The following is a 25,359-nucleotide window of genomic DNA, read 5'->3' as shown; positions in this document are numbered from 1 at the left end:
GAGAATAAAGTTATAATATCATAAAGTAGTAATTGTAAGTGTTAATTTAGAGGGGAAATAGTGTGAAAATGAGGAACGTGGAGTATCTTGACTTTTTTTCTTTTAAACCTATGATTTTATTCTCGTGATATTATGATTTTATTCTCGTGATATTACGATTTGTTGGATCATGTTGGAGCAGGGAGAAAGGTGGGCTGGGAAAGAAGGGAAGAAAATGTCATCACTCGACTGAGAATGGGACATACAGGTCTTAACCACACATTATATAGAATAATAATAATAACCATACATTATATAGAATATATAGCACCCAACTGGGAAATGCACACACTGTAATCAACCAGACACTGTGGAACATGTACTGATCCACTGCAGGAATTACAGTATCCAGAGGAATCACCTTTTACAGTCACTAAGGAAGACAAAACACCAGGACTCTTCATTGTCAGGTCTGTTGGGGAATACAGCAGCTAACATATATACTGTGAAATGATTCAGTTTTTAAGAGAAACTGATTTAGTTAAAGGAATCTAGAGTTTTCATCATTATTATTATAATGATTATTATTATTATTATTATTATTATTAATAATTTATTTTTAAATTTTGTTTCTGCACAATCTCCTGCTCCACCCTGCAGTCCAGCAGGTGGCGGTGACGCACCTCTAAGATGGTTTGCCAACCGCCAATAAACACCAGAGAAGAAGAAGAAGAAGGAAATGACGTCTGGTTGGACCTGACCGGTGTTGCTATGCGACGCGACTCCTGCGTCTCATGAACGAGCCGCGGCGGCAAACGGACGTGCGCGTTCACGAGCTCGGCAGTTGTCCTCCATCTCATCAGCGGGAACACCTGAACAGGTGAGCAGGTGAACAGGTGAACACCTGAACACCTGAACAGGTGAGCAGGTGAAGTAGTTAGATTCTAACGGCAGCCGGCGGCACCAGAAGTTGATTTCAGAGGAAACTGAGGTCTGCTAGCTAACAGCTAACAGCTAACCGATGGATTCATTGGGTTTTTGTAGTTTCATTTGATGCTAGGATCTTTACTCCAGCTTTAAAACACGCTACAACCTCTGAAAGATCGAGTGCATTAATGCGTTAAAGAAATTAGAGGCGTTAAAACGAATTTGCATACACGCGTTATTATTGCGTTCACTTTGACAGCTCTAGAAAAAACTAAAGGCGGGACTAAAACTTTAATTATATTAACTGTTCATTATTCAATCGTTTTTCCATAATGCAACCATAACCACTTAATTAAACCACAGGACAATAACATGTAATTCAATACACATAAATAGCTTTCATGTCAGTAGTCATTAAAGTTAGGAGCACAATTAAAAAGTTTAAAAGAAGCTGCTATTGAACAAAACTGGTTGCAACTGCAAAATTTGTTCAAATCATTGTGTTTTATTTGGTAAAAACAAAAACAAAACATGCAAAATACATTTAATGTATACATAGTCTCCAAAATACAATACAGTTACTGTGGCATACACTATACCATAGAATTTACAACGTTATTATGGCTGAAGAACCAACACGAAGAGTTTAAGAGGCTTAAAGCTAAGACGTTGGTGTTGATTCACTTTGATTTCTTCATTTCATCATCACTAGTGGCACTTTGACATTAATCATCTGATTCTGAATCTAACTGGCTGTGACTGCTCCGACCCCTTCTGCTGTCACAGCATCGTTATTTCGCTTTTCTACCAGTATAAGTGGGCTCTCTTTGTAGTGTAGATGGTTGAGCACATGTTTCAACGTACACCTGTGCTATCTCTTTATAAATAAACAGTTATGGGCTAGTTTCAGCCTCTATCTATTCTTTTTTTCAATCGTATTCAAAAACATTTTAAAAGTATTGGAGCCCCATTTTCCTGACACCGAGCGCACTTGTGGTTGGGACTAATTCATTTTTTGGTGACTAACTGGTGGTAGTGCAGTGTGGAATACACTGTAAAAACCTGACGAGTTAGTTCAACTCAAACTGTTTGAGGAAACCGATTGCCTTAAACCATTCAAGTTTATTAGCTCAAACAATTTAAGCATGAAAAAAATCTTTGGTATGAGACCAAGTAACTCAAGTATTTATTGTTAGGGTAAATAAAGTTAATAATACGAATTCCATTCAGTTAATTGAACTTAAATCTATGAAGTATTTTACACTCAAATGATGCTTTTCTCTAAGCTTATGAAAATGTGTTAATGGATGTATCTGATTTAATTGAAACTAACTTAAATCCATCTTCTTTACACAAATATTACCACTTCATTTTCATTTACTCCGTTTATTTCCACTAAAGCAAATTATCACATTCTAGTTCAGACAACTTCAAAACTCTGTTGTGGCTACTCAATTAATTTGAGGAGGCCGAGTTGCATTAACACAATACAACACACATCTGACACAACTTAAACTGTTTGTTTAGTTGAACGCTGAACACTCATGACTGAATACATAACATGTCAATGTTAAAACATGTTCTTACTTTATATGACGCAACTGTCTATAATGCATTATAATGACTTCTAAGGTCAAGTATCATAATTGCTGGTTACTCATTGACATTTTTTGCAAGGATTTACAAGTGTATTATAATTCCTGTAGTTGTTATACATTAAAATATTTTATAATGTATTATAAAGATTAGAAGTTACTAGCACTGTATAATTATAGTTATAAACACAAAGCATTTTATAATGACTTCTAAGGTCAAGTTTCATAATTGCTGGTTACTCATTGAATTTTTTTTGCAAGGAACATAGTGTGTTATAATTCCCATTGTTGTAATGCATTATCTTTTTGTCATGCTTTATAATGACTGTTATAGCGTGATTATGAGTCACACTAAGTGGTCATTGTTTGCTTTAAGTAAAGTAAAAACTAATTTGACGTTTTGTGTTGTTCTTGCATAGATTTAATGATTTTATTTCAACTACAGGAGTGTGGGTACTTGTGTCGTCGTAACTCTGTTGTCTTGGCTATAGCCATTAAAAAGTCTTGGTCCCTTCTGGGCCTTGATCAGTGTCACTCACAATCCTTTCCAGTTATTTTTATTTACATGTCAGAATAGGTCTCGTCTTGGTCTTGATGGAATCCTCTTTGGTCTCATCATGGTTTTGGTTGGCACTGGTCTTGATTTTTGCCCTAAATTTGAGATTCTTGACGGTTGAGGAGTTTCTCTCCTTTGCCTACTTTAGACCTGATCTCTGCGTTCTCTGCGTTTTCTCTCATGGCGATCAGGTAGTCAACTCGTTGCTTCCAGCCAGGCTTAGCCTCAGATTTCTCTTCCTCAATCAGCATGTCAATGTACTTTGGAATAGAGAGAGGATTCGGCTTCAGTGCTATCTCTTTAAGTCTGTTTAAGCACTTAGCAGAGCTCTCCATCAGTTTCACTACCTTATCCTCCACACGTTTGGATTCAGCCTTCAGTTCTACAACCACCGCCTGAACAGGTACCTTAGCCTCTGAGGCTTTCAGGTCCTTTTCTTTCAACACTTCCACTGTTCTTTTTTTTTTAACATCCTTATATTCCCATCTGTACTTCTCATTAAAATGTACATTCCGATAACATTTGCCTGGACACTCTTCACAGTATCCATTTGATCCCATTGCACTGCAGTGTTTTTTATCTGCATCATTTGCATAGGAACAATTCTTGTCGCAGGTGAAGTGGAACGTCAGAATATTGGTGACAAAAATTGCAGTACCAGAAATATCTTCTTTAAAACACTCTCTGGCAATGACTTCGATCTCAAAGTCCGCATTTCTGCTGATCTCTGCCTCATGATCTTTAAGTATCGCAGCTGTCTGTTTTAGCTCCTCAAGCTTGGCTAACCCAACTTTAACCTGCCTCTGCAAGTTCTCATATGTATTCTCAAGCTGCTTTCTTTCTCTGAGGACCTCTTTTGTCATTGTCAAGCTTTTGGTTTCTATGACATTCAAAGCAACAAAGAACCTCTTCATGCTTTTTGTCCCCATGTCCCAAAACATCTTATCAAATTCTCCTCCTTCATCTTCATCACTCATGTTGTCTGCAAACAACACTGAATTGTTGAATTTGAAGTGAATTGGCAGCCCGTTCTTTGTTCTAGGACATGGGACACCTGAAGCATTGATTGCCTCTAGAACTGGTGATTCCTGGCCGTCTGCAAATGTCACCAGAATCCGGATGTTTTCCGCCACATCTTTGCCAAAGATTGAGAGCACCGATTCAAACACACATTTCTGTGATGGTGTGAGTCGTGCTGAAGCAGCCGGAGCTACGAAACACACAGCGTCAATGTCACTGACGCCGTGCTCAGCAGAGAAGAGATTACGTAGCTGTTCTGTGATCTCTCTGTCTCTTGCTATGCCTCTTGTATCTCCAAAGCTTGGAGTGTCCACAATGGTCAGTGAGTGATCTATTTTAAAACCATCCTGGTGGTTGATCTTGTACACAGTGACTTCAGAAGTCTGGCTTTCAGCTTGTGATTTCGTCTGACCCTCATCAACTAACTTAAACCGATATGAATCCTCCCATTTAACACCTAGGATGTAATTGATCATCCCATTGATGAGAGTTGACTTCCCAGCCCCAGTCGCTCCGAGAACCATTATCGTGCGATTAGATGTACCAGGTTTGGACTCTTTCCCAAAACTGAAACGTTTGAACCCATCTACATTGATTGGTTCTTCCTTCAGGGAAACTGTATAAACAGGGAGTGGCCCTGTCTCAGGTTTTGGTGGTCTTCTTTTTGCTTTAACAGCATCAGCCAGCCATTTATGGCGTTTGGAAAAATTCCCAGCCATCAAAGTCTGCACTTTGTTTTAGAAGTACTAAATATACAATCAGATGATACCAGGACCTACCCTCTGAAGAGGTAGCTAGGCCTAATCAGAACATATTTGAGACTTGTAATCTGTGCAGTAAAAGTGTATGTCTTCTGCTCTTGAAGTGAAGTGCTCGCAGGTCCAAATCTGCAAAAGATGACAAGTACAAAAATCAAAATGTGCAAAATTCAACTCTCAGCTTCAGCACCATTGCTGTGCTACCTATTGCTACTAGTGCAGCACGAAAACTAGCACAGGCTCAGATCACAATGACTAAAAGTGAGAGTAAGTAGGGCACAGATACGGTGTATGTCGAGAAACAATATTAATGTGGGAAAAAATGGTTCCAATCTTTTTTGGGGGGCATAATTTCCCTTTTAACACATTATTGGACAATATCTTTGAGTCCAACTGACAAATTTAAGCAGTTGGCAACAGAGCTACATATCAGCAGTAAGATTACCAGAGTACCAGAGTGGTGCCCAGAAACATCATAAAAATAGTGTATTAATAGTGTATTGCCAGGCTTCCTGAAATAACATTAATTTTGAACTGTAAACTGTGAAGATACAAGTGTCTTGTTGCTTAGCAAAGAGAGGAGAAGTTAGGGCTCATCTTGATTTATTGTCTTTTAAAACTGTTCTCAAAAAATACAGCAAAAATAGCACATTACACCTGTTCTCAAACCCCTACATTGGTTGAGCCAACAAAACCGCTTTGTTAGGGTTAAGAAAGACATCATGGTTTGGCTGAAAATAAGTACCTAAAAAAAGTAAATAACGTACGAAAACAACGTCACAGAAGTACAAAAAAATGCATTAGAAACATCATTAAAAAACACGTGACAAACGTCACGTCACTAACCTAACTTACAAAAAAAAACAGCGGTCTCAAACACCGGTCTCCTGGTTGAAAGTCCTGTGTTTGTTGGACCCATCCTCCTCCCCTCCCTCCCTCCCACCATAAGCACGCTTTCTCACTTTTTATGCTACGTCACTAGCTATGAGTGTAGCATATTCATGTGGATGCATTTACATTGCAGTCAGTACAACTACAGTGCGTACAAATGACACGTCAAAAGCAAGAAAGGCGTTCTTATTGCACGCTAAATGCCTTCTGCATTATTGTGTCATTCATATGCCTTTTCGTGCGAACGGGCTGCCTGGGTGAAAGTCCTGTGCTTTTTTGATTCCACCTATGCTTTTCCTGCTTTTAACATGTTGAAATGTATTCCTTGAAAAAAGGTCTGTTGGGATCTACAGTATACACAGTGATAACACAAAACTATGGAAAAGGGTCCCCAAAGTCAGTGTGATAGTTGTTCCTGCCTACCTGCCAGAGGAAGCCAAGTGAGCACCAGTATGAGCAGCCTGAGGCAATCAGAGGACTCAAATGATGAAATCCTGCAGGAGTAAAGAAAAGACTTAGGTTACGTCTGAAATTCCACACTTACATGATATTTAGTACGCTAAAACAGTCCGAAACCTTAGTATGAAACCAGTAGTACATGAATTGCATACTATTTCCAGTGAAATATTACAGTTAGCAAATGTTTGACACTACAGCAGCATAAATATCCCACAATGCAATGCGGTAGTGATGACAACGTTCATAACAGATGTTGACAGACAGCTCTTTAAGGTCAATAACGCCTCAATTTAAGTGTGTGTATAAGATGTCCCTTTGCTGTAGGCGTAATATATTTTTGGACTTGGTAATTACAGTTTAGTGCGTCCGAAAAGATGCATACCGGTACTACTATTTACTCAAGGATGTGAGTGGCTTTGACAAGGGCAAAATAGTGCTGGCTAGACAACTGGGTCAGAGCATCTCCAAAACTGCAGCTCTTGTGGGATGTTCCCGATCTGCAGTGGTCAGGACCTACCAAAAGTGGTCCAAGGAAGGAGAATCGGTGAACCGGCGACAGGGTCAGACCCGAGGCTGGGATGTACACCTTGTTCTCCAAATTCCTAAAATAAAACAAGTACAAAGTTCCAGTTATTCTATTTTAAAGTCCAACATTTAGTCACATTTAGTCATCCCTTTGGCAGTCAAAAATTAATGTCGGTGTGTTTTTCATATTTGTAGATAGATTTCTATCATTAAGATTTTTGGGGAAATATTAGAAATGCTCCTTTTCCTCTCATCAGGTGGAGGGACATGTTGATCTGTGTTTGATTGACAGCAGCTGGCAGGCTGAGCCCCGGCAGGGGAACAAGAGACAAAGTAAACCAACTTGTAACTTACAAGCCATGGACGCAACAAATAAACACAGGACTTTGACCCAGGACACCGCTGTTCGTGTCCCATATGAAACCAAATGTTGACGTTGACTTAACGCTTATTACGTAACAAGGTTGTTGCGTTGTCACATTATGTTGTTACGTTACATTGTTATGGTTATGTTATGTTGTTAGGTTAATATTTTAACACAAACCATGATCCTTTTTCTAACCTTAACCAAGTAGTTTAGCCTAAACCCAACCAATCGTTTCACAACGTTAACCATGTGACATTGTGCGTTTCTGCAAGTGTGATATGAGGCTGATATGAAACATTTATGAAACGTATTTTTTGTTCAGAAACGTCGACATTCAACATATCCCATGGCACAATGCCAACATGTTTTCTGACTGGGTTGATATAAATATATTAAAGAGGAATATATATATCCAACACATACATATATGGCGCGCATAAAATAAAAAAATAAACAAAACGAGAGCTGCACGCAGCTATGAAAGGGCCCTCGCCCCTGCTCGCGGGTCGGGGTTGCTGGCGGGACGCCGACCGACGCGAAACCGAAACTCTGACGAGCGCCACGACGCCTGCCGCAAGGCTCTACGACAAGCGGTTCACGAGTTATGAAGGGGGGCGTGGCTAATGTGTAGGGGGCGGGCATAACATTCACCAATGAAACAGGAACTCTCTGCTGAGTTATATGACACTTCCCACAAGACTCTACGACAAACGGATCATGAGTTATGAAAGGGGGCGGGGCTAATGTGTAGGGGGCGGGCATAACCTTCACCAATGAAACAGGCACTCTCTGCTGAGTGATATGACACATCCCGCAAGACTCTACGACAAACGGTTCATGAGATATGAAAGGGGGCGGGGCTAATGTGTAGGGGGCGGGCATAACATTTACCAATGAAACAGGCACTCTCTGCTGAGTGATATGACACCTCCCGCAAGACTCTACTACAAACGGTTCATGAGTTATGAAAGGGGGCGGGGCTAATGTGTAGGGGGCGGGCATAACATTCACCAATGAAACAGGCACTCTCTGCTGAGTGATATGACACTTCCCGCAAGACTCTACGACAAACGGTTCATGAGTTATGAAAGGGGGCGGGGCTAATGTGTAGGGGGCGGGCATAACATTTACCAATGAAACAGGAACTCTCTGCTGAGTGATATGACACTTCCCACAAGACTCTACTACAAACGGATCATGAGTTATGAAAGGGGGCGGGGCTAATGTGTAGGGGGCGGGCATAACATTTACCAATGAAACAGGCAATCTCTGCTGAGTGATATGACACTTCCCACAAGACTCTACGACAAACGGATCATGAGATATGAAAGGGGGCGGGGCTAATGTGTAGGGGGCGGGCATAACATTTACCAATGAAACATGAACTCTCTGCTGAGTGATATGACACTTCCCACAAGACTCTACTACAAACGGATCATGAGTTATGAAAGGGGGCGGGGCTAATGTGTAGGGGGCGGGGCTACCCTTAACGAATAAAACAGGAACTCTCTGCTGAGTGATATGACACCTCCCATAAGCCTGTACGACAAACGGTTCATGAGATATGAAAGGGGGCGGGGCTAACGTCTTGGGGCGGGGCTATGAGTATATTTTTTCATATACATGTCATCAGTACTGGAGCAACATCATACCTGAGAGATTTGGGGCAGATCGGACTATGTACAGTTGAGTTACAATAACTGGCGAATGGCTCAAAATGGCCGCCACGCCACGGTCCGCTCGTTAAGTGAACACTCACCATTTTAATAACTTTTCATCCTCAAGGTCTTGAGATGGTCCTGACCAAATTTCAAATCGATATGATCAAATCTGTAGGAGGAGTTCGTTAGAGTACGCGGCCAATAAAACGCAAAAATTGGGAAAATCGTACATAAAATCCAATATGGCCGACTTCTGGGTGGGCGGAGCTCATTGAGTATGAGTATATTTTTTCATATACATGTCATCAGTACTGGAGCAACATCATACCTGAGAGATTTGGGGCAGATCGGACTATGTACAGTTGAGTTACAATAACTGGCGAATGGCTCAAAATGGCCGCCACGCCACGGTCCGCTCGTTAAGTGAACGCTCACCATTTTAATAACTTTTCATCCTCGAGGTCTTGAGATGGTCCTGACCAAATATCAACTCGATCCGATCAAATCTGTAGGAGGAGTTCGTTAAAGTACGCGGCCAATAAAACGCAAAAATGACATAAAAATCCAATATGGCCGACTTCTGGGTGGGCGGAGCTAATGAAACCCAATGAGGAATATGTTTCAAATAATGAGTGGGATATGCATACCAAATTTCATGAATATCGGATCAACTTTGACAAAGTTAAAATTTCAACGCGTTAGGGGGCGCTATAGAGCCGAATAAAAACACACTGGGCCTAATGGCTATGCAGTTACATAAAGTTCACAGGTGTCTATCATTTTGCCAAATTTTATGAGATTCCGAGCACCTAAAGGTATGTTCAAAATCTGAAAGACATAAGGGGGCGCTAGAGAGCCAACATGCCACGCCCAAGCAAAATTTCACCACTAAAATTAAGTAATTACTAGTTTGGATGTGTGTGTAAAGTTTCATAAATTTTTGTGCATCCTAAAGTCTTCAAATATGCGTTCGTAAATTCTAAAATCACGCAGGAAGTCCAACATGGCTGACTTCCTGTTTGCCGGAGAAATCTCAAAATCATTTAATCCAGGTATGAGGGCGTGAGCAACGACATACTTGAATTTCGTGAAGATCGAAGAAACTTTCTCTGAAAAACTGCGTACTCTAGGGGGCGCTATGGAGCCCCCTGGAGACACCCGAGCCCAGTCACTCCAGAACATTGAATTTCCCACCAGTTCTGACGCATACTCCACTTTTCGTGAGTTTTGGGGATGGCTAAGGTCGTCAAAAACGCGATCTAGTGGCAGAAAAAGAATAATAATCTGCAGAAAAACAATAGGTTCCTTGCACTTCGTGCCAGGACACCGTTGGGTCCTGGCACTTTCGTGCTCGGGCCCTAATAAAATGCCAGAGATGAGGACACCTTAGCAGGAAAGCTAATGTGGTTGTTCAAAGTCTGTGGCTCTTTTATTTGTAGCAGGTTACTTTGTGACTGGTTGAGTGCACGGTTGTATTTGAAGGCAACTTAGATAAGTGTGTCAACATTTCTTTCTTCAGAGGATGATGTTAATTGAGACTTTGTAAGAAAATTTACTCTAAATATTAAAAGTGAATGGGACAAAATTAGGATCTTGAAAAGTGAGAGGGACGTCCCCCACGTCCCCAGTGGAGATTAAGCCCTTGTGATCAAACAGTTATAAGATGATCGATTAGCTTAAAGTCCAGTTATGTTTCATATTGCAGTTTAGTGGACTATAAACGTAAGTGAATGATTCGGCAATGGACAAAGAGCCTGAAAGTAGTTTTCCCACTTTAATCTTTTGAATGATGAATCGATTCTGAAATCTGTGAGCTTTTCAAAGATGCATTTTTCTTACTAAAAAGAATACTCTTAATAATATTTGTTCTGGGTTTTGTCTTATGAAGTTTTGTTGGGAAGTCACAATGAACAATTGATGCCTTTTCTTACATTAGGAATCAACCATTTGAGTTTGTCAAACCTGATTTTAACAAAACAAAAAAAACTGGGAGCTTTGACACAAAAACAAGAAACACAAACAAATAATTCTAAAACTGAAATTAAATCATGCAATTATATTTATACAACTAATATCTTCACTATCATATAAACACTGAAACATAAAACATTGTTCTAACCGATCAGTGAAATCAGCAACTTACCGCTCAGTTCGTCTCTGATCGGGATGGGAGGTCGAGTTCTACTTCAGTTCACTCTATAGCTCCTTTTATACACACACACACATTTACAACTAGCAAGACCATTTCCTTGAAACCTCACCTTGAAAGTAAAAGTAAATCTGTTGTTTGCACGCACATGATAACATAAATGAGATCACACTAAGTGAACCATGCTCACTTTTGCCTTGTTTATTGAGAGTCTGATGTTTATCATAATCCCAAATGTATCAAGGTTCATTAATTGTCATTTTACAACACAGGGTTGCACAATGAAATGGTAAACAACTGTAGCTCCTTCAGACACAGAACATGAACGTTGATTGGTTGCATGTATAAATTGTCTTGTTGCAGCAGTAAAGTAAATAATAATAATTAACAGGAAAGAAACAAACAGGTTGTCACTTTTTATAAAAGATGAAAAAGACTCTTTGGTTTTTGTTTTTTAAGTTTGCCATTAGATTTGGATTTACAGGAGTTTATCAAACCAAAAGGTTAGAGAAGTTTCATACATTTTACTAGTTTATTCTATGGAGCCCCAGAAAGAGTCATGGTGAGAATGTTTTTTTGTAATGACTACTTTTGCAATCCCTCAATACTTTTGCATTATCTTGCAATACATTTTCATAACCACCTACCTCCATAGAGGAACCTGTTCATCATTCCATTTTTATTCCAACAGTGTCTAGTGTATATGTTTATGTACATTCTAGTGTCTATACGTGTGTATATACAGTTTTGAGCTGTTCTCATACAGTGTTCGTAGCTATACCTGTGAAAAGTAAGGCACTATAATTTTTATATAACCCAGATAATTAATTAATATGTAATCCATTTAATTGTTAGCCAAGACAGGTGACGTGGTAGAAAGAGCGACAAAGTCCACGTAAGGAGGAGGTTAGGGTGGATAGGTGGGTCCAAAAACACCGGACTTTCACCCAGGAAACCGCTGATTTGACAACAAAGTAGTGTTGTTGCCTAAACAGGTTCTGTACTGCAGCGCGTTGTGCAGGCGCAGTAATCACTTTTCGTAGGATATCATACAAACCGTTGTATGACGATATGGTATATATATATACAGTATAGTATACACACATAGTAGTTAAATGTTTGTTTTGTCTTTGTCCAGCTTTATTGTCCTTGTTTTTAGCTGTATTTCTATTTCAGCTCGTTCTCATTCCCAGGACGTCAGATACCGAGGCCTTTGTAGCGTTATGTAGCGTTATTGCATAGAGCAGATTAATAATCAAACATTAATTAATATCAAAATATTTATCTATAATTAGTAACCCACAATTATTAATCATAAACCCATACATTGTCTTAAAAGGTGAAGGAGAGTGGTGACTCTCAGCTTCAAATATCACACACAGTTACTTTTAATATCATACTTTACCCAGGTGTCACCCAGTTTTATAAAAAACAGGGGAAAATTCACAATTTGATATCAATCAGTTGAGTCTCATAATCTCAGTGTTGCTACGGAGTTCTTGGGCATAGTGACCAGTGATTTGAATTGTTTATATACACACACAAAATCAAGTAATCAAGTTCTTTATAAAATAAGGTGTTTATTTGACTAACTATATGACTAAACTACTGACAGAATAACATTGAATAAATGATAAAACAAAAGGAAAAAGGAATGAAATGAATAAAGGATAATTAAGGGATTACAGGGAATGCAATAATGAACATTTATGGATAGAAACAAATTAAATGTGACCAGGTCAATTCAGCGACTAAAATCCCTCTGATTGGATTTTGACATTTGCCTATCAACTAAATGTAGTTTTGATATTAATGTACCGTTCAGCAGCAGATAGTTTAAGAAGCACCAGGGAAGATTGAGAAGCAGTTTCATCTTATAAATTTAGGCGTGGTCTAATTCAAGTTTAGAATTTGCGGATGGATTTCCTAATTCTTCTTGTGTTTAACATTGATTATCCATTTTTGTAAACTGACCTTATTTATTAATTGACTGAAGTTGTTTATTAGTCTAGTCATCAAACTCTTTCTCTTCTGAAAATGCATCTATACATCACCCTGGCTGAGTAGGCTGGTGTGGAAGGAGGTTGTGCTGTTTGGAGTAGAGTGGTGTCACATTCTGTCTGGAACACGCCATTTTGGATCTTTTGGCTCCAACTTGTACGACCCGGATTGAGTCGTTTCTCTCCCTCAGTTGCTCTCTTTGGCGTCCTCGGATATGGTCGACTGGCACGTTACCTCCATGCATTGTTCCATCTCCGTCTCTCTCTGTCTGGTGCAGCATCTCTGTGTCATTTCTTCAGACCCCCCTCTCGTAGCTGGAGGGGTCACTCAGTTCAAAAGGTTCTTGACTTAAAGTCTTTCTTTAAAGTCTCTTTTCTTCACACTGGCTGGTACCACCAGCACGTCGTGGATACAGTAGGGCTGTCTCAGCCCTCAGAGCATAGCGGCAAGGCGACAGAGTAGCAAAACAGATGGTTTGGCAAGGAAGGTTCTTTAGCCATATTCAGGTAGGCTGGATGACGATCTCAGCCTGGCGGGAGGTGCTGGGCCTCCGGTCCTCAGGACGGCGAGCAGCCTGTGTCCCCGGTCGTGTTCTTTCTCACCCCCATTCTACGCCCCCTTCCCTGGTTTTGCAGGAGAGAAGGGGGGTAAGCAAAGGGACACCGCTCCAAGAGCAGACCACAAAGACTAGCTGATGTCTTCTCCTTCTTATCATTTGAGAAAGGGGTGCGGCGTTTAGTTGGCGGGAAACAGCTTTCTCCTCCCATCTGACAACTATACTGATTCTTTCAGTTGAACTTCTTTAGCAGGATTAATGCTAGTTTATTTGTTTCACATAATTAATTCTTCCATATTTGATATCTGGGCTTCATGTGCTACAAATAGATATCAGACACTCAGGATATAAACCACTGATTAAAACTTGATCAATTGAATTAAAACAAATTAACCAATCACACAACACAGATAAACCTTGTTATCGAAACATGTAGGTATGCAAACACTACACAGACAGGCGTATACATGTTGATTTACTGTATAAGTGTGCTTATTACACAGTAAATGAAGGGATAAAATATCAAACAGTCACACAATGTGGGTGAGAGCAATCGAGAAGGAGGAGGTGTTGTTCTCATGAAGCAGACATCCGGTGTCAATGAGATAAAAATGACCAACATAACATGAAACTTGTAAACAGAGTTGATTATCATGAACTTAATTCTATATGTTCTAAGCATATCACCAAAATTAATGTACATTTTAATTTGCATTAAGTGTCACTTTCATTTGGTTTTAGACACAGCGGCATGTGTTTTGTGTGTCTGTGATTGCAAAGGAATGCGTTGCAAGTCATAAATCAAGAAGGCCATAAAACCTACTTTTGTATATTCAGTGTATCGGGTGTCTTCATCGCTTCTCTGAGTTTCAGGGAGAAACCCAGCCTTTGACCTTTGTCCCGTAACTCAGAGAAAAACACTTCACGTGGTCAGGATGGGTCATAAATTGGGGGTTTATCAACTCCATTATTTACCCTGGGGGTCATGTAAGCAGTTTCTGGATGAAGTTTAAGAATTATGATATATATGGTCATTGTTTTCATTATCACATTTCATATTCTTCATCTTACACAGTCATCATTCGCTACACCTTGTCACGGCCGTCCGGGTGTAATACCGCCGCACAAGGCAGCCTCTGTATGAAACACACCGGGCGTTCAATTAACTACAATGTAAACTGATCCGCGACAATAGTTATTACATCATAATTTTCATTTTCATTGATTGCAGTCGGCCATATTGCAATTTCGATAAACGTTAGATTAATTGTGCAACCCGAGTCAACACATTGACTTATTTTAACTTGCATACGTAACCTATGTAAAAAACATACTTATTCTTATTATGATCTTTTCCTAAACCTAACCAAGTGGTTTGTTCACAACGTTAAGCAAGTGTTTAAAACTGCAACCGTTTCACTTTCAACACATGTGGGTAGGCACAGTTTGGCCCGTCTGAAGCATTAGAATGGCCGTGATAACAACTGATAACAGCCTTTTAATGGGCTGATAACAAATCAAAGTGAACAACGAAAAACCAGAGCAGTGTTGGAAATTATTTATTTTTGTCCACTTGCCGCTGTGGCTGTGAATTCCAAAATCTAGCAGCCACTCAAAAGACTACCATCGTTTTTTTGGCTGGTGATTGAAGCAAATCTAGCAGCCACTTGCATATTTTACCAGCATTTGGCTGGCGCTAATTTCCAACCCTGAACCAGAGTCAAATTCATTGTATGTGTACACATATTTGGGCAATAAAACTAATTCTGATTCCGATTTTGCATTCCATTGTATTAAGTTTTTGCATTTCCTTTGTAATACTTATCGTATCAGCACAGCGTCAATAAGGAAAAAGGTAACGCATCTACACCACTCCATGTCACAAATTTTTTTATAAATGACTACGTTTCAACCCTACTTAGATCTTCGTCAGGTCAGAATCATTAACAGTAGTCATTAATAACATTTTGTGGCATGGAGTAGTGGGCAGGTGTTACCTTTTTCCTTATTAGAGCCACAATATATCATCCCATGGCTATAATCATAATCCAAGCTACAGCCTGTCTATCTGTCTATCTGTATCTATCTGTCTATCTGTCTATCTGTCTATGTATCTATCTGTCTATCTGTCTGTCTGTCTATCTATCTGTCTATCTGTCTATCTGTCTATGTGTCTATCTGTCTATCTGTCTATCTATCTGTCTATTTGTCTATCTGTCTATCTATCTGTCTATCTGTCTATCTGTCTGTCTGTCTATCTATCTGTCTATCTATCTGTCTATCTGTCTATCTGTCTATGTGTCTATCTGTCTATCTGTCTGCCTGTCTATCTATCTGTCTATCTATCTGTCTGTCTATCTATCTGTCTATCTATCTGTCTATCTGTCTATCTGTCTATGTGTCTATCTGTCTATCTGTCTGCCTATCTGTCTATCTATCTGTCTATCTATCTGTCTATCTGTCTATCTGTCTGTCTATCTATCTGTCTATGTGTCTATCTGTCTATCTATCTGTCTATCTGTCTATCTATCTGTCTATCTATCTGTCTATCTGTCTATCTGTCTGTCTATCTATCTGTCTATGTGTCTATCTGTCTATCTATCTGTCTATCTGTCTATCTATCTGTCTATCTGTCTGCCTATCTGTCTATCTATCTGTCTGTCTATCTGTCTATCTGTCTATCTGTCTATCTGTCTGTCTATCTGTCTAGCTATCTATATAGGTTAGTGGGAATGCAAAACTGTCCAGTTTAACCTCCATCCTCTTCAGTGAATATATTGTGTGTATATATGGTCAACTTTGTTGCATATCTTTGATATTTACAGTAAATTTCTGAATGTTTGAAGTTGTTATAACTGCTTGGTGTAAAAGTCTAGCCCAAAAGATCTCGAACTATTTGAGAAAATGAAGATCATTTTCGATGATTTGAAGTTGATGCCACCAGTATGAAGGCTGATTTGAAAGTTAACTGCAGAGGGCCAAAGAACACAGTGACACATCAGAGGACAGCAGACAACACAGATTGTATTTATATATATATCAGATATGATTTATTGTGAATCATTTCTCCATCATTCACCTTATTACTCCACAACAATAAAATGCAATTCAATGCACATCAATAGAATTGTTAACAGGGATTCACATTAACGATATTTTTCAAATTTAAAAATAAGATAAGAGCAGATTTAAACAAAACAAAACTTAGCAAATAGCGAGTTTTAAATTAATTCCTGTTTAAAACCCAGTATAGACCAATGTAAACTGGGTGCAGTGTAGATATATCTAAACCTTTTCATGAAAATATAATTAAATGATCATAATAGAAAATAGAAAAATACTATCACATTTTCAGTATTCAGATTGCTGAGTTAATAAACCTGCAGGTTTAAACTTTTACATTGGTGTCAGGAAGTTAATGGTTTCAGCACAAAATGTGGTCACACTTTAACATTTATCACCACACATGGTAAATGTGTGTTTTCCTTTTTAGTAAACGGAACAAAAATAGCAAGTAACTCCGGCAGGAATACGTTTGTAAAAAAGAAAACTGTGAACAGTTTCACTCTTTATCTCCCACACATTTATGATTGAGCTTTTCTTCCTCAAAGTCATTTAAGTCTCTCGGTATCGAGACACATGCTCTGCTTTTTCTCTCATGGTTATCAGGGACTGAACTGGTTGCTTCCAGCCAGGCTTTGCCTCAGATTTCTTTCAATCAGCACGTCAATGTTCTCTGGAATGGAGGGAGTAGCCTATTTGGCTAAATTTCTTTAAGTCTGTTCAGAGACTTGGCCGAGCTCTCTATCAGTTTCACTAACTCGGCCTGCACAAGATGATGTTCAGCCTTCACTTTTGCAATCAATGCCTTGACAGCCATCTGAGGAGGTGGGAGTGACCTCTCATTCAGTTTTATCATCGCTGACATGACTGCACAGCAAAAACGGCAAAAGCAGATTAAGGATGGGTACTTTTTGGCTGCAGTGAGCAGGACAGTGATTGTAATTTAATCGCTGGGAGCCATAAACTCTTTATGGACTGCAGGAAGTAAGGTGAGCTCATCAAGGTTCGTATAAAGCCTACATCCTTTCTTGTTGGTGGCAACCGATGGGTTAATATTGTGGCCTGTTAGTAGCTGGTACAGCTGGATGGCTTCGTGGTAATTACATCCCCTAGACCTAAAAACTAAAATTTTACCACCTGTGATGTGACGATATACATTTCTTAGAATAGAGTGCTAGAGGAATGAGTCCTGAAACCAGGAAATGAGTTAGCATTTTAGCACTTCTGGTTCCCTCGTCTGGATGTCAATGGGTTTTTAGTTAGATGCCTGAAATAAGGTCTGTGGTTAACACAAGCTGAAGAGATTTTAACCTTTTGTTCTACGACATAAAATACGTCAATAAATATCCCACTGGTGAATTTTGAAGCTTTTATGTGTCTTAAAAAAGGCGGTTGTTAACAAGTGGCTAAATGAGACTACTAAACGTCATCACGCCGACTCGTCCGCCTTTACAGCCTCGTTGTGTATACTCGCACAGATGAGACCGTGGTGTAGTTTGTTTATAGCCTCACATTAGCTTTTTATACCCCCCGCGACAACGTAGTCGGGGGTATGTAGCACTCCGCGTGTCCTTCCGTCCGTTCGTGTGTCACACTTTTGTTTCAGGAGTAGAACTCGAAAATTATTTAACTTAGGAACTTCAAATTTGGTTTGATGGTGGACAGTGTGGTCTAGTTGTGTCTTTTGGGGGTTAGGAGTCCAGGGTGACCAACATTTTTGAAATTTTGGCCAAAATCCGTGATTGTGTTTGACTTCAATTTAATTTCCGGAGTAGAACTCAAAAACTATTTAACTTAGGAACTTCATATTTGGTATCATAGTTGACAGTGTGGTATAGTTGTGTCTTTTGGTGGTTAGAAAAGGGCAAAACCTTCAGTCCTACTTTAGCAGGGGTCAAGCAGTGAGCGGAGGTATGTGAGCAATGCTCACTTTTGCCTTGTTAATTCTGGCGATTGCATTCACGCTTCAAAAATCATAAAGTGCTGTTCATTTGTGAAGATTATCTTACGTAACAAACTGTGAGTATCATAAACGTTTGTTTGCCACAGAGTTCATTTTCTGCAATAATCCAAAACCCAATGGAACAATCCCATTGGCTTTTTGTCGCGAGAACCAGGGCGATGCTAACAAAACAAAATGGCCTACAAAAAATACATCATCCCTGGAGCACTCTAATGAGAGCTGAAGTCCTGACTTCACTTCCTGTCTAGCTTCTGTTCCACTGGCTTCTGTAACTCAATACAATCTCTCATTCAGCATTTATTTCAAGGTTTACTGTCTATGTTCTAAAACAAATCAGTTCTTCTACAACAGTTTCTAGTTAAGCTCAGAAAACAATAAACTACAGGTCCCGTGAACTTGTGTCGTCGTAACTCTGTTGTCTTCGCTATAGCCATTAAAAAGTCTTGGTCCCGTCTGAGCCATGATCAGTGTCACTCACAATCCTTTCCAGTTATTTTTATATACATGTCAGAATAGGTCTCGTCTTGGTCTTGATGGAATCCTCTTTGGTCTCATCATGGTTTTGGTAGGCCTAGATTTGAGATTCTTGACGTTTGAGGAGTTTCTCTCCTTTGCCTACTTTAGACATGATCACTGCGTTTTCTCTCATAGTTATCAGGTAGTCAACTCGTTGCTTCCAGCCATCTTTGGCCTCAGATTTCTCTCCCTCAATCAGCATGTCAATGTACTCTGGAGTAGAGAGAGGATTTGGCTTCAGTGCTATCTCTTTAAGTCTGTTTAAGCACTTACCAGAGCTCTCCATCAGTTTCACTACCTCATCCTCCACACGTTTGTATTCAGCCTTCAGTTCTACAACCAACGCCTGAACAGGTGCCTTAGCCTTTGAGGCTTTCAGGTACTTTTCTTTCAGCTTATCCAGTGTTGTTGTTTTTTTAACTTCCCTATATTCCCATCTGTACTTCATATTAAAATGTAAATCCCAGTAACATTTGCCTGGACACTCTTCACAGTATCCATTTGATCCCATTGCACAGCAGCGTCTTTTTTCTGCATCATTTGCATAGGAACAACTCTTGTGGCAGGTGAAATTACACGTCAGACAATTGGTGACGAAAATTCCCTTACCAGAAATATCTTCTTTAAAACACTCCGGGACAGTGACTTCGATCTCAAAGTCCGCATTTCTGCTGATCTCTGCCTCATGATCTTTAAGTATCGCAGCTGTCTGTTTTATCTCCTCAAGCGTGGTTAACCCAACTTTAACCTGCTTCTGCAAGTTTTCAACTGAATTCTCGAGCTGCTTTCTTTCTCTGAGGACCTCTTTTGTCATTTTCAAGCTTTTGATATTCAAAGCAACAAAGAACCTCTTCATGCTTTTTGTCCCCATTTTCCAAAACATCTTATCAAAGTCTCCATCTTCGTCTTCATCACTCATGTTGTCTGCTGCAGATGATTTGTTGTCTGCAAACAACGCTGAATTGTTGAATTTGAAGTGAATTGGCAGCCCGTTCTTTGTTCTAGGACATGGGACACCTGAAGCATTGATTCCTTCTAGAACTGGTGGTTGCTGGCCATCTGCAAATGTCACCAGAATCCGGATGTTGTCCGCCACATCTTTGCCAAAGATTGAGAGCACCGAATCAAACACATACTTCTGTGATGGCGTGAGTCGTGCTAAAGCAGCCTGAGCTACGAAACACACAGCGTCAATGTCACTGACGCCGTGCTCAGCAGAGAAGAGATTACGTAGCTGTTCTGTGATCTCTCTGTCTCTTGCTATGCCTCTTGTATCTCCAAAGCCTGGAGTGTCCACAATGGTCAGTGAGCAATCTATTTCAAAACCATCCTGGTGGTTGATCTTGTACACAGTGACTTCAGAGGTCTGGCTTTCAGCTTGTGATTTCCCCTGACCCTCATCAACTAACTTAAACCGAAATGAATCCTCCCATTTAACACCTAGGATGTAATTGATCATCCCATTGATGAGAGTTGACTTTCCAGCCCCAGTCGCTCCGAGAACCATTATCGTGCGATTAGATATACCAGGTTTGGACTCTTTCCCAAAACTGAAACGTTTGCACCCATCTACATCGATTGGTTCTTCCTTCAGGGGAACTTTATAAACAGGGAGCGGCCCTGTCTGAGGTTTTAGCAATGTGCTTTTTGCTTTAACAGCATCAGCCAGCCGTTTGGGGCTTCTGGAAAAAATCCCAGCCATCATAGCCGTCATTTTGTTTTAGAAGTACTAAATATACAATCAGATGATACCAGGACCTTCCCTCTGAAGAGGTAGCTAGGCCTAATCATAAAATATTTGAGACTTGTAGTCTGTGCAGTAAAAGTGTATGTCTTCTGCTCTTGAAGTGAAGTGCTCGCAGGTCCAAATCTGCAAAAGATGACATGTACAAAGCAGTAAGATTACCAAAGTTAAAGGAATTCACCAGAGTTGTGCCCAGAAACATCACAAAAATAGCAGAATGTATTGCCAGGCTTCTTGAAATAACAGATTTTTGAAGTGTAGACTGTGAAGATACATCCCATCCCAGTAGTAATGTCAGCGTGAGAGACGGGCGTGTCCAGATCAGTTATGATACTTTGAGGAAGCAACAATATCTTTTCATAATATAAGCCAACATTTGGATTCACGATGGTTATACAATTTATTGAGGATACCCAGCAGTCGATGAGTCATATTGTTTTATAATCCTAAACAAAGATAAAACAGCAATGATAGTTTTGTTGCATAGTAAAGAGAGGAGAAGTTAGGGCTCATCTTGATTCCTTATGTTTTAAAACTGTCCTTAAAAAAATATGGCAAAAATAGCACATTACACCTGTTGTCAAACCACTACATTGGCTTTCAGCATGCACTACAATAGATTTAGGTTATTTGCTAGTCTATAAACAATGTTGCCATTGTACATTTCTGCAAACCACTGGATACGCTGAATGTTGATATTTCTGAACCAAAAACATAAATAAAATAAATAAATAAATACGTTTTCATATCAGCCTCGTATCACGCTTGCAGAAACGCACAATGGCGCATGGTTAATATTGTGAAACGATTGGTTAGGTTTAGGCAACAAAACTATTTGGTTATGGTCAGAAGAAAGAACATAACGCAACAACGTAACGCAACAACATAATGCAACAACATAACGCAGCAACGTAACGCAACAACGTAACGCAACAACGTAACGCAACAACATAACGTAACAACGTAATGCAATTACCTTAAATAAACAACAACCACCCTTAGCTGACTTAATCACGCAACGTACAGTATACACAGTGATAACACAAAATGAATGTGAAATAATTACAAAATATTACAATTAGCATGGGGTGGGAATGTTAATGCAACTGAGGGCATGATAAATAGAATATCCAGAAAAGCTCTGAGGCTGGCTGGAATGACAACAAACAATGATGGACTATATATTCTATGAAGAGCAATCTACAATGCTCTGTAGGATTAAGGAGGATGAAGGTAATTTACTGCGTGTGGACAGGTGGTCTTACAACAGTTTATAGTAGGAACTCAAATTCAACTCAAACTTTCATTTAATGATATGGTTTTTAATTATTTCAATTGTTTTGCTGAATCTGAATCAATAATTGATTGTTTTATCTTAGTTAATTAATTAATTGATTATCTTCATGTTAAGTTGTGAATCTGTGCCCCCTCAAAAAAGTTTATGTATGATCTCCATGCATACAAGTGTTAGAAGTCTCCTGAAAATACAAAGAAACAGAAGAAAACAATTGCTGAAAATAAATTCCGACAAACCTGTTGGCTGTTCTCAGTCCAGTCGCCCAGATCAGGATCCAGCTGTTGATATTCAAAATGCTGCTTGGGATGTACACCTTGTTCTCCAAATTCCTAAAATAAAACAAGTACAAAGTTCCAGTTATTCTATTTTAAAGTCCAGCATTTAGTCACATTTAGTCATCTCTTTGGCAGTCAAAAATGAATGTCAGTGTGTTTTTCATATTTGATTTTTATCATTAAGATTTTTGGGGAAATATTAGAAATGCTCCTTTTCCTCTCAGCAGGTGGAGGGACATGTTGATCTGTGTTTGATTGACAGCAGCTGGCAGGCTGAGCCCCGGCAGGGGAACAAGAGACAAAGTAAACCAACTTGTAGCTTACAAGCCATGGACGCAACAAATAAACACAGGACTTTGACCCAGGACACCGCTGTTCGTGTCCCATATGAAACCAAATGTTGACGTTGACTTAACGCTTATTACGTAACAAGGTTGTTGCGTTGTCACATTATGTTGTTACGTTACATTGTTATGGTTATGTTACGTTGTTAGGTTAATATTTTAACACAAATAATGATCCTTTTTCTAACCTTAACCAAGTAGTTTAGCCTAAACCCAACCAATCGTTTCACAACGTTAACCATGTGACATTGTGCGTTTCTGCAAGCGTGATATGAGGCTGATATGAAACATTTATGAAACGTATTTTTTGTTCAGAAACGTCGACATTCAACATATCCCATGGCACAATGCCAACATGTTTTCTGACTGGGTCAATATAAATATATTAAAGAGGAATATATATATATATATATATATCCCGTACATACATACATGGCGCATAAAATAAACAAAATAAAATGCCAGAGATGAGGACACTTTAGCTGGAAAGCTAATGTGGTTGTTCAAAGTCTGTGGCTCTTTTATTTTGTAGCAGGCTGATTTCTGACTGGTTGTCAGTGTGGCCGTATGTCAAGGAAATAATGCTGACGTTACTACTTTATACAAATGTGTTTTAAGATTAAGCAATTTGACAGACAACATGCAATTTAATTTCAGTTGGACTTTTAAGACGTCATGTCCTCAGTGGTAATATGTAAAAAGACACTGTGATAGACCGCATTACATACCGACAGAATACTTGCTGCTGCTTGTTAAGCTCATTTCTTTGAGCGCATTTAAAATTAACTCGAAATATTAAAAGTGAGGTGACACAATTTAGATTTTGATTTAGTGGACTATAAATGTAAATGAATGATGCGACAATGGACAAAGAGCCTGAAAGTAGTATTCCAATCTTTTGAATGATGAATGGATTCTGACATCGGTGAGCTTTTCAAAGATGCCTTTTTCTTACTAAGTAAAATACTCTTAATATCTATTCTGTTTTTTTTTCTCTTATGAAAGTTTTGTTGGAAATCAATCATCATCAATTAGGAATCAACCATGTGGGACGGCATGTACAAAACTGTGTTTGCAAAACTGGGAGCCAAATTGACCCGATTGTATTTGTTATATTGCCAAAAGTGGAATACAAGAACAGTGAACACAAGCAAATCATTCTAAAACTAACATTAAATCATGCAATTATGTTTATGTAACTAATATCTTCACTATCACATAAACACTGAAGCATAAAGAGTGTAACAGATTCAGAAACTTACCGCTCAGTTCGTCTCTGATCGATATGGGAGGTTGAGTTCTGATTCAGTTCACTCTGTAGCTCCTTTTATATACACACACACACACACACACACATCTCTCTCTCTCTCTCTCTCTCTCTCTCTCTCTCTCTCTCTCTCTCTCTCTCTCTCACACACACACACACACATTTACAACAAGTCAGACCATTTCAAAGAAACCCCACCCTGAAAATGAAAGTAAAAATAAATCTGTTATTTGCACGCACATGATAACAGATTGAGAACACATTTAACCCCAACACGACTGCTAACATCAATATAATCCTACTTCTTCATTTTAGTTGCATTTTGATAATGTGGTTTAAGGTTTTTTGCATAGTATCATATCAAACTTGTGAGGTTGTGGTTTTATAGACCCAGCTGTGACCAACACATGACCTTTAGCACGTGGTTAGGAATAGATTATGAATAAATGCACTAAATGCATATTTACAATTTTCAAAATAAGTAAACTTTTTTCATTTAAAGGGTAACTACACCCACAAACTCTGCTATAACCTTCCAGTGTGTGAAGGAAACACATATCTGGAGGTCAGAGGTCAAGGGACACCTTTCAAAATGGCCATGACAGTTTTCCTTGCTAGAATGTAGTGTAAGTTTTGAACGCTATTTTTCCAAACTGGTTGGTACCGATGGATTCATCAGGTTTTATAGTTTCATATGATACCAGTATCTTCACTCTAGCTTTAAAAGCAAAACAAAATCACATTTTTATTATGTGTGCAAGGTGGACATAGATCAGATGCACAAATGCTGTAAAATGATGATGCAGTTATGGGTCATATAATTCAAACAGGATGAAAAGTGTGTGAGTCCAGGGTGAGAGTGTTTGTATTAGTCCCCCTGATGGACTTAGTTTCATTTAGAACATTTCAGCACTGAGGCAATTCAAAGCAGTTTACATAAAACATCAAAAGCATCGAGACAAAGTGCTAAAAGTAGTAGCGGTGCGTGTCACAGCCCAAATTCTTAAATTGCTAAAGGAACAAAGTGCCTTTGTGAACAGGAAGGGTACAAGGTTCACAAACAAACTGGGTTAATGACTTTGACTATAAGCGAGAACATTTCCCAGAAATCATGTAGACCTTTTGATTATTCCTCCGCTACCTGTACACTCTGCAGTCATTCTGCAGGTCATGTCATTTCTGGGAAATCAGCCTGCTTCTCCTCAGTGCCGCCTCCTATTCATGAATAAAGATGTGTGGGCGTTTCTCTCTCAGAGACCATATAACTCCTGAAACTACAGCACTGCCTCAGAGGATCACACACATTTCTGCTGTAAGTACACTAATGCTCTTTCTTGTTAATGTGCTGTTGGCATGCTGTAGTTCTGCTGTGTATCTTTAAGAGTCCTGCAGTTTCTGTCTGTTTAACCAAAGACTGTCGATAAATGATGTAAACAAGCAAAGCAA

General features: G+C 39.2%; 3 protein-coding genes across 3 annotated transcripts in view; 1 reads left to right on the top strand and 2 right to left on the bottom strand.

Annotated features, from left to right (window-relative positions):
* Window positions 1-1,190: 1,190 nt before the first annotated feature.
* Window positions 1,191-22,404, bottom strand: LOC141776363 (uncharacterized). Its single transcript, XM_074649878.1, has 3 exons — window positions 22,264-22,404; window positions 6,150-6,220; window positions 1,191-4,964 (listed from the first exon to the last, which is right to left on the bottom strand). The coding sequence occupies exon 3, from the start codon at window positions 4,794-4,796 to the stop codon at window positions 3,153-3,155; it is 1,644 nt and encodes a 547-aa protein (XP_074505979.1). The 5' UTR covers window positions 4,797-4,964; window positions 6,150-6,220; window positions 22,264-22,404; the 3' UTR covers window positions 1,191-3,152.
* LOC141776350 (uncharacterized) lies at window positions 16,467-20,970 on the bottom strand. Its single transcript, XM_074649854.1, has 2 exons — window positions 19,627-20,970; window positions 16,467-19,332 (listed from the first exon to the last, which is right to left on the bottom strand). Exons 1-2 carry the CDS (start codon window positions 20,698-20,700, stop codon window positions 19,042-19,044), a joined length of 1,365 nt encoding a protein of 454 aa, XP_074505955.1. The 5' UTR covers window positions 20,701-20,970; the 3' UTR covers window positions 16,467-19,041.
* A 2,786-nt stretch (window positions 22,405-25,190) lies between the features above and the next one.
* Window positions 25,191-25,359, top strand: part of LOC141776357 (uncharacterized) — a 15,467-nt gene continuing 15,298 nt past the window's right edge. Inside the window, exon 1 of the mRNA XM_074649868.1 lies at window positions 25,191-25,225. The gene's annotated coding sequence lies outside the window, so the exon portion shown is untranslated. The remainder of the gene's footprint in view (window positions 25,226-25,359) is intronic.

The sequence above is a fragment of the Sebastes fasciatus genome, chromosome 11 (genome assembly GCF_043250625.1).
Source record: "Sebastes fasciatus isolate fSebFas1 chromosome 11, fSebFas1.pri, whole genome shotgun sequence".
Classification (NCBI taxonomy): Eukaryota; Metazoa; Chordata; class Actinopteri; order Perciformes; family Sebastidae; genus Sebastes; species Sebastes fasciatus.
Note: the sequence above shows the minus strand (reverse complement) of the source record. Positions and strands in the feature narration are given on the sequence as shown.

Excerpts from the sequence above, each read along its gene's own strand:
- LOC141776363 (XM_074649878.1), bottom strand. The coding sequence starts at position 4,796 with ATGGCTGGGAATTTTTCCAAACGCCATAAATGGCTGGCTGATGCTGTT.
- LOC141776350 (XM_074649854.1), bottom strand. The coding sequence starts at position 20,700 with ATGACGGCTATGATGGCTGGGATTTTTTCCAGAAGCCCCAAACGGCTG. Across the intron at positions 19,333-19,626 it reads ACTTTGAGATCGAAGTCACT|GCGTTGGTTGTAGAACTGAA; the intron begins GTCCCGGAGTGT and ends GCACCTGTTCAG.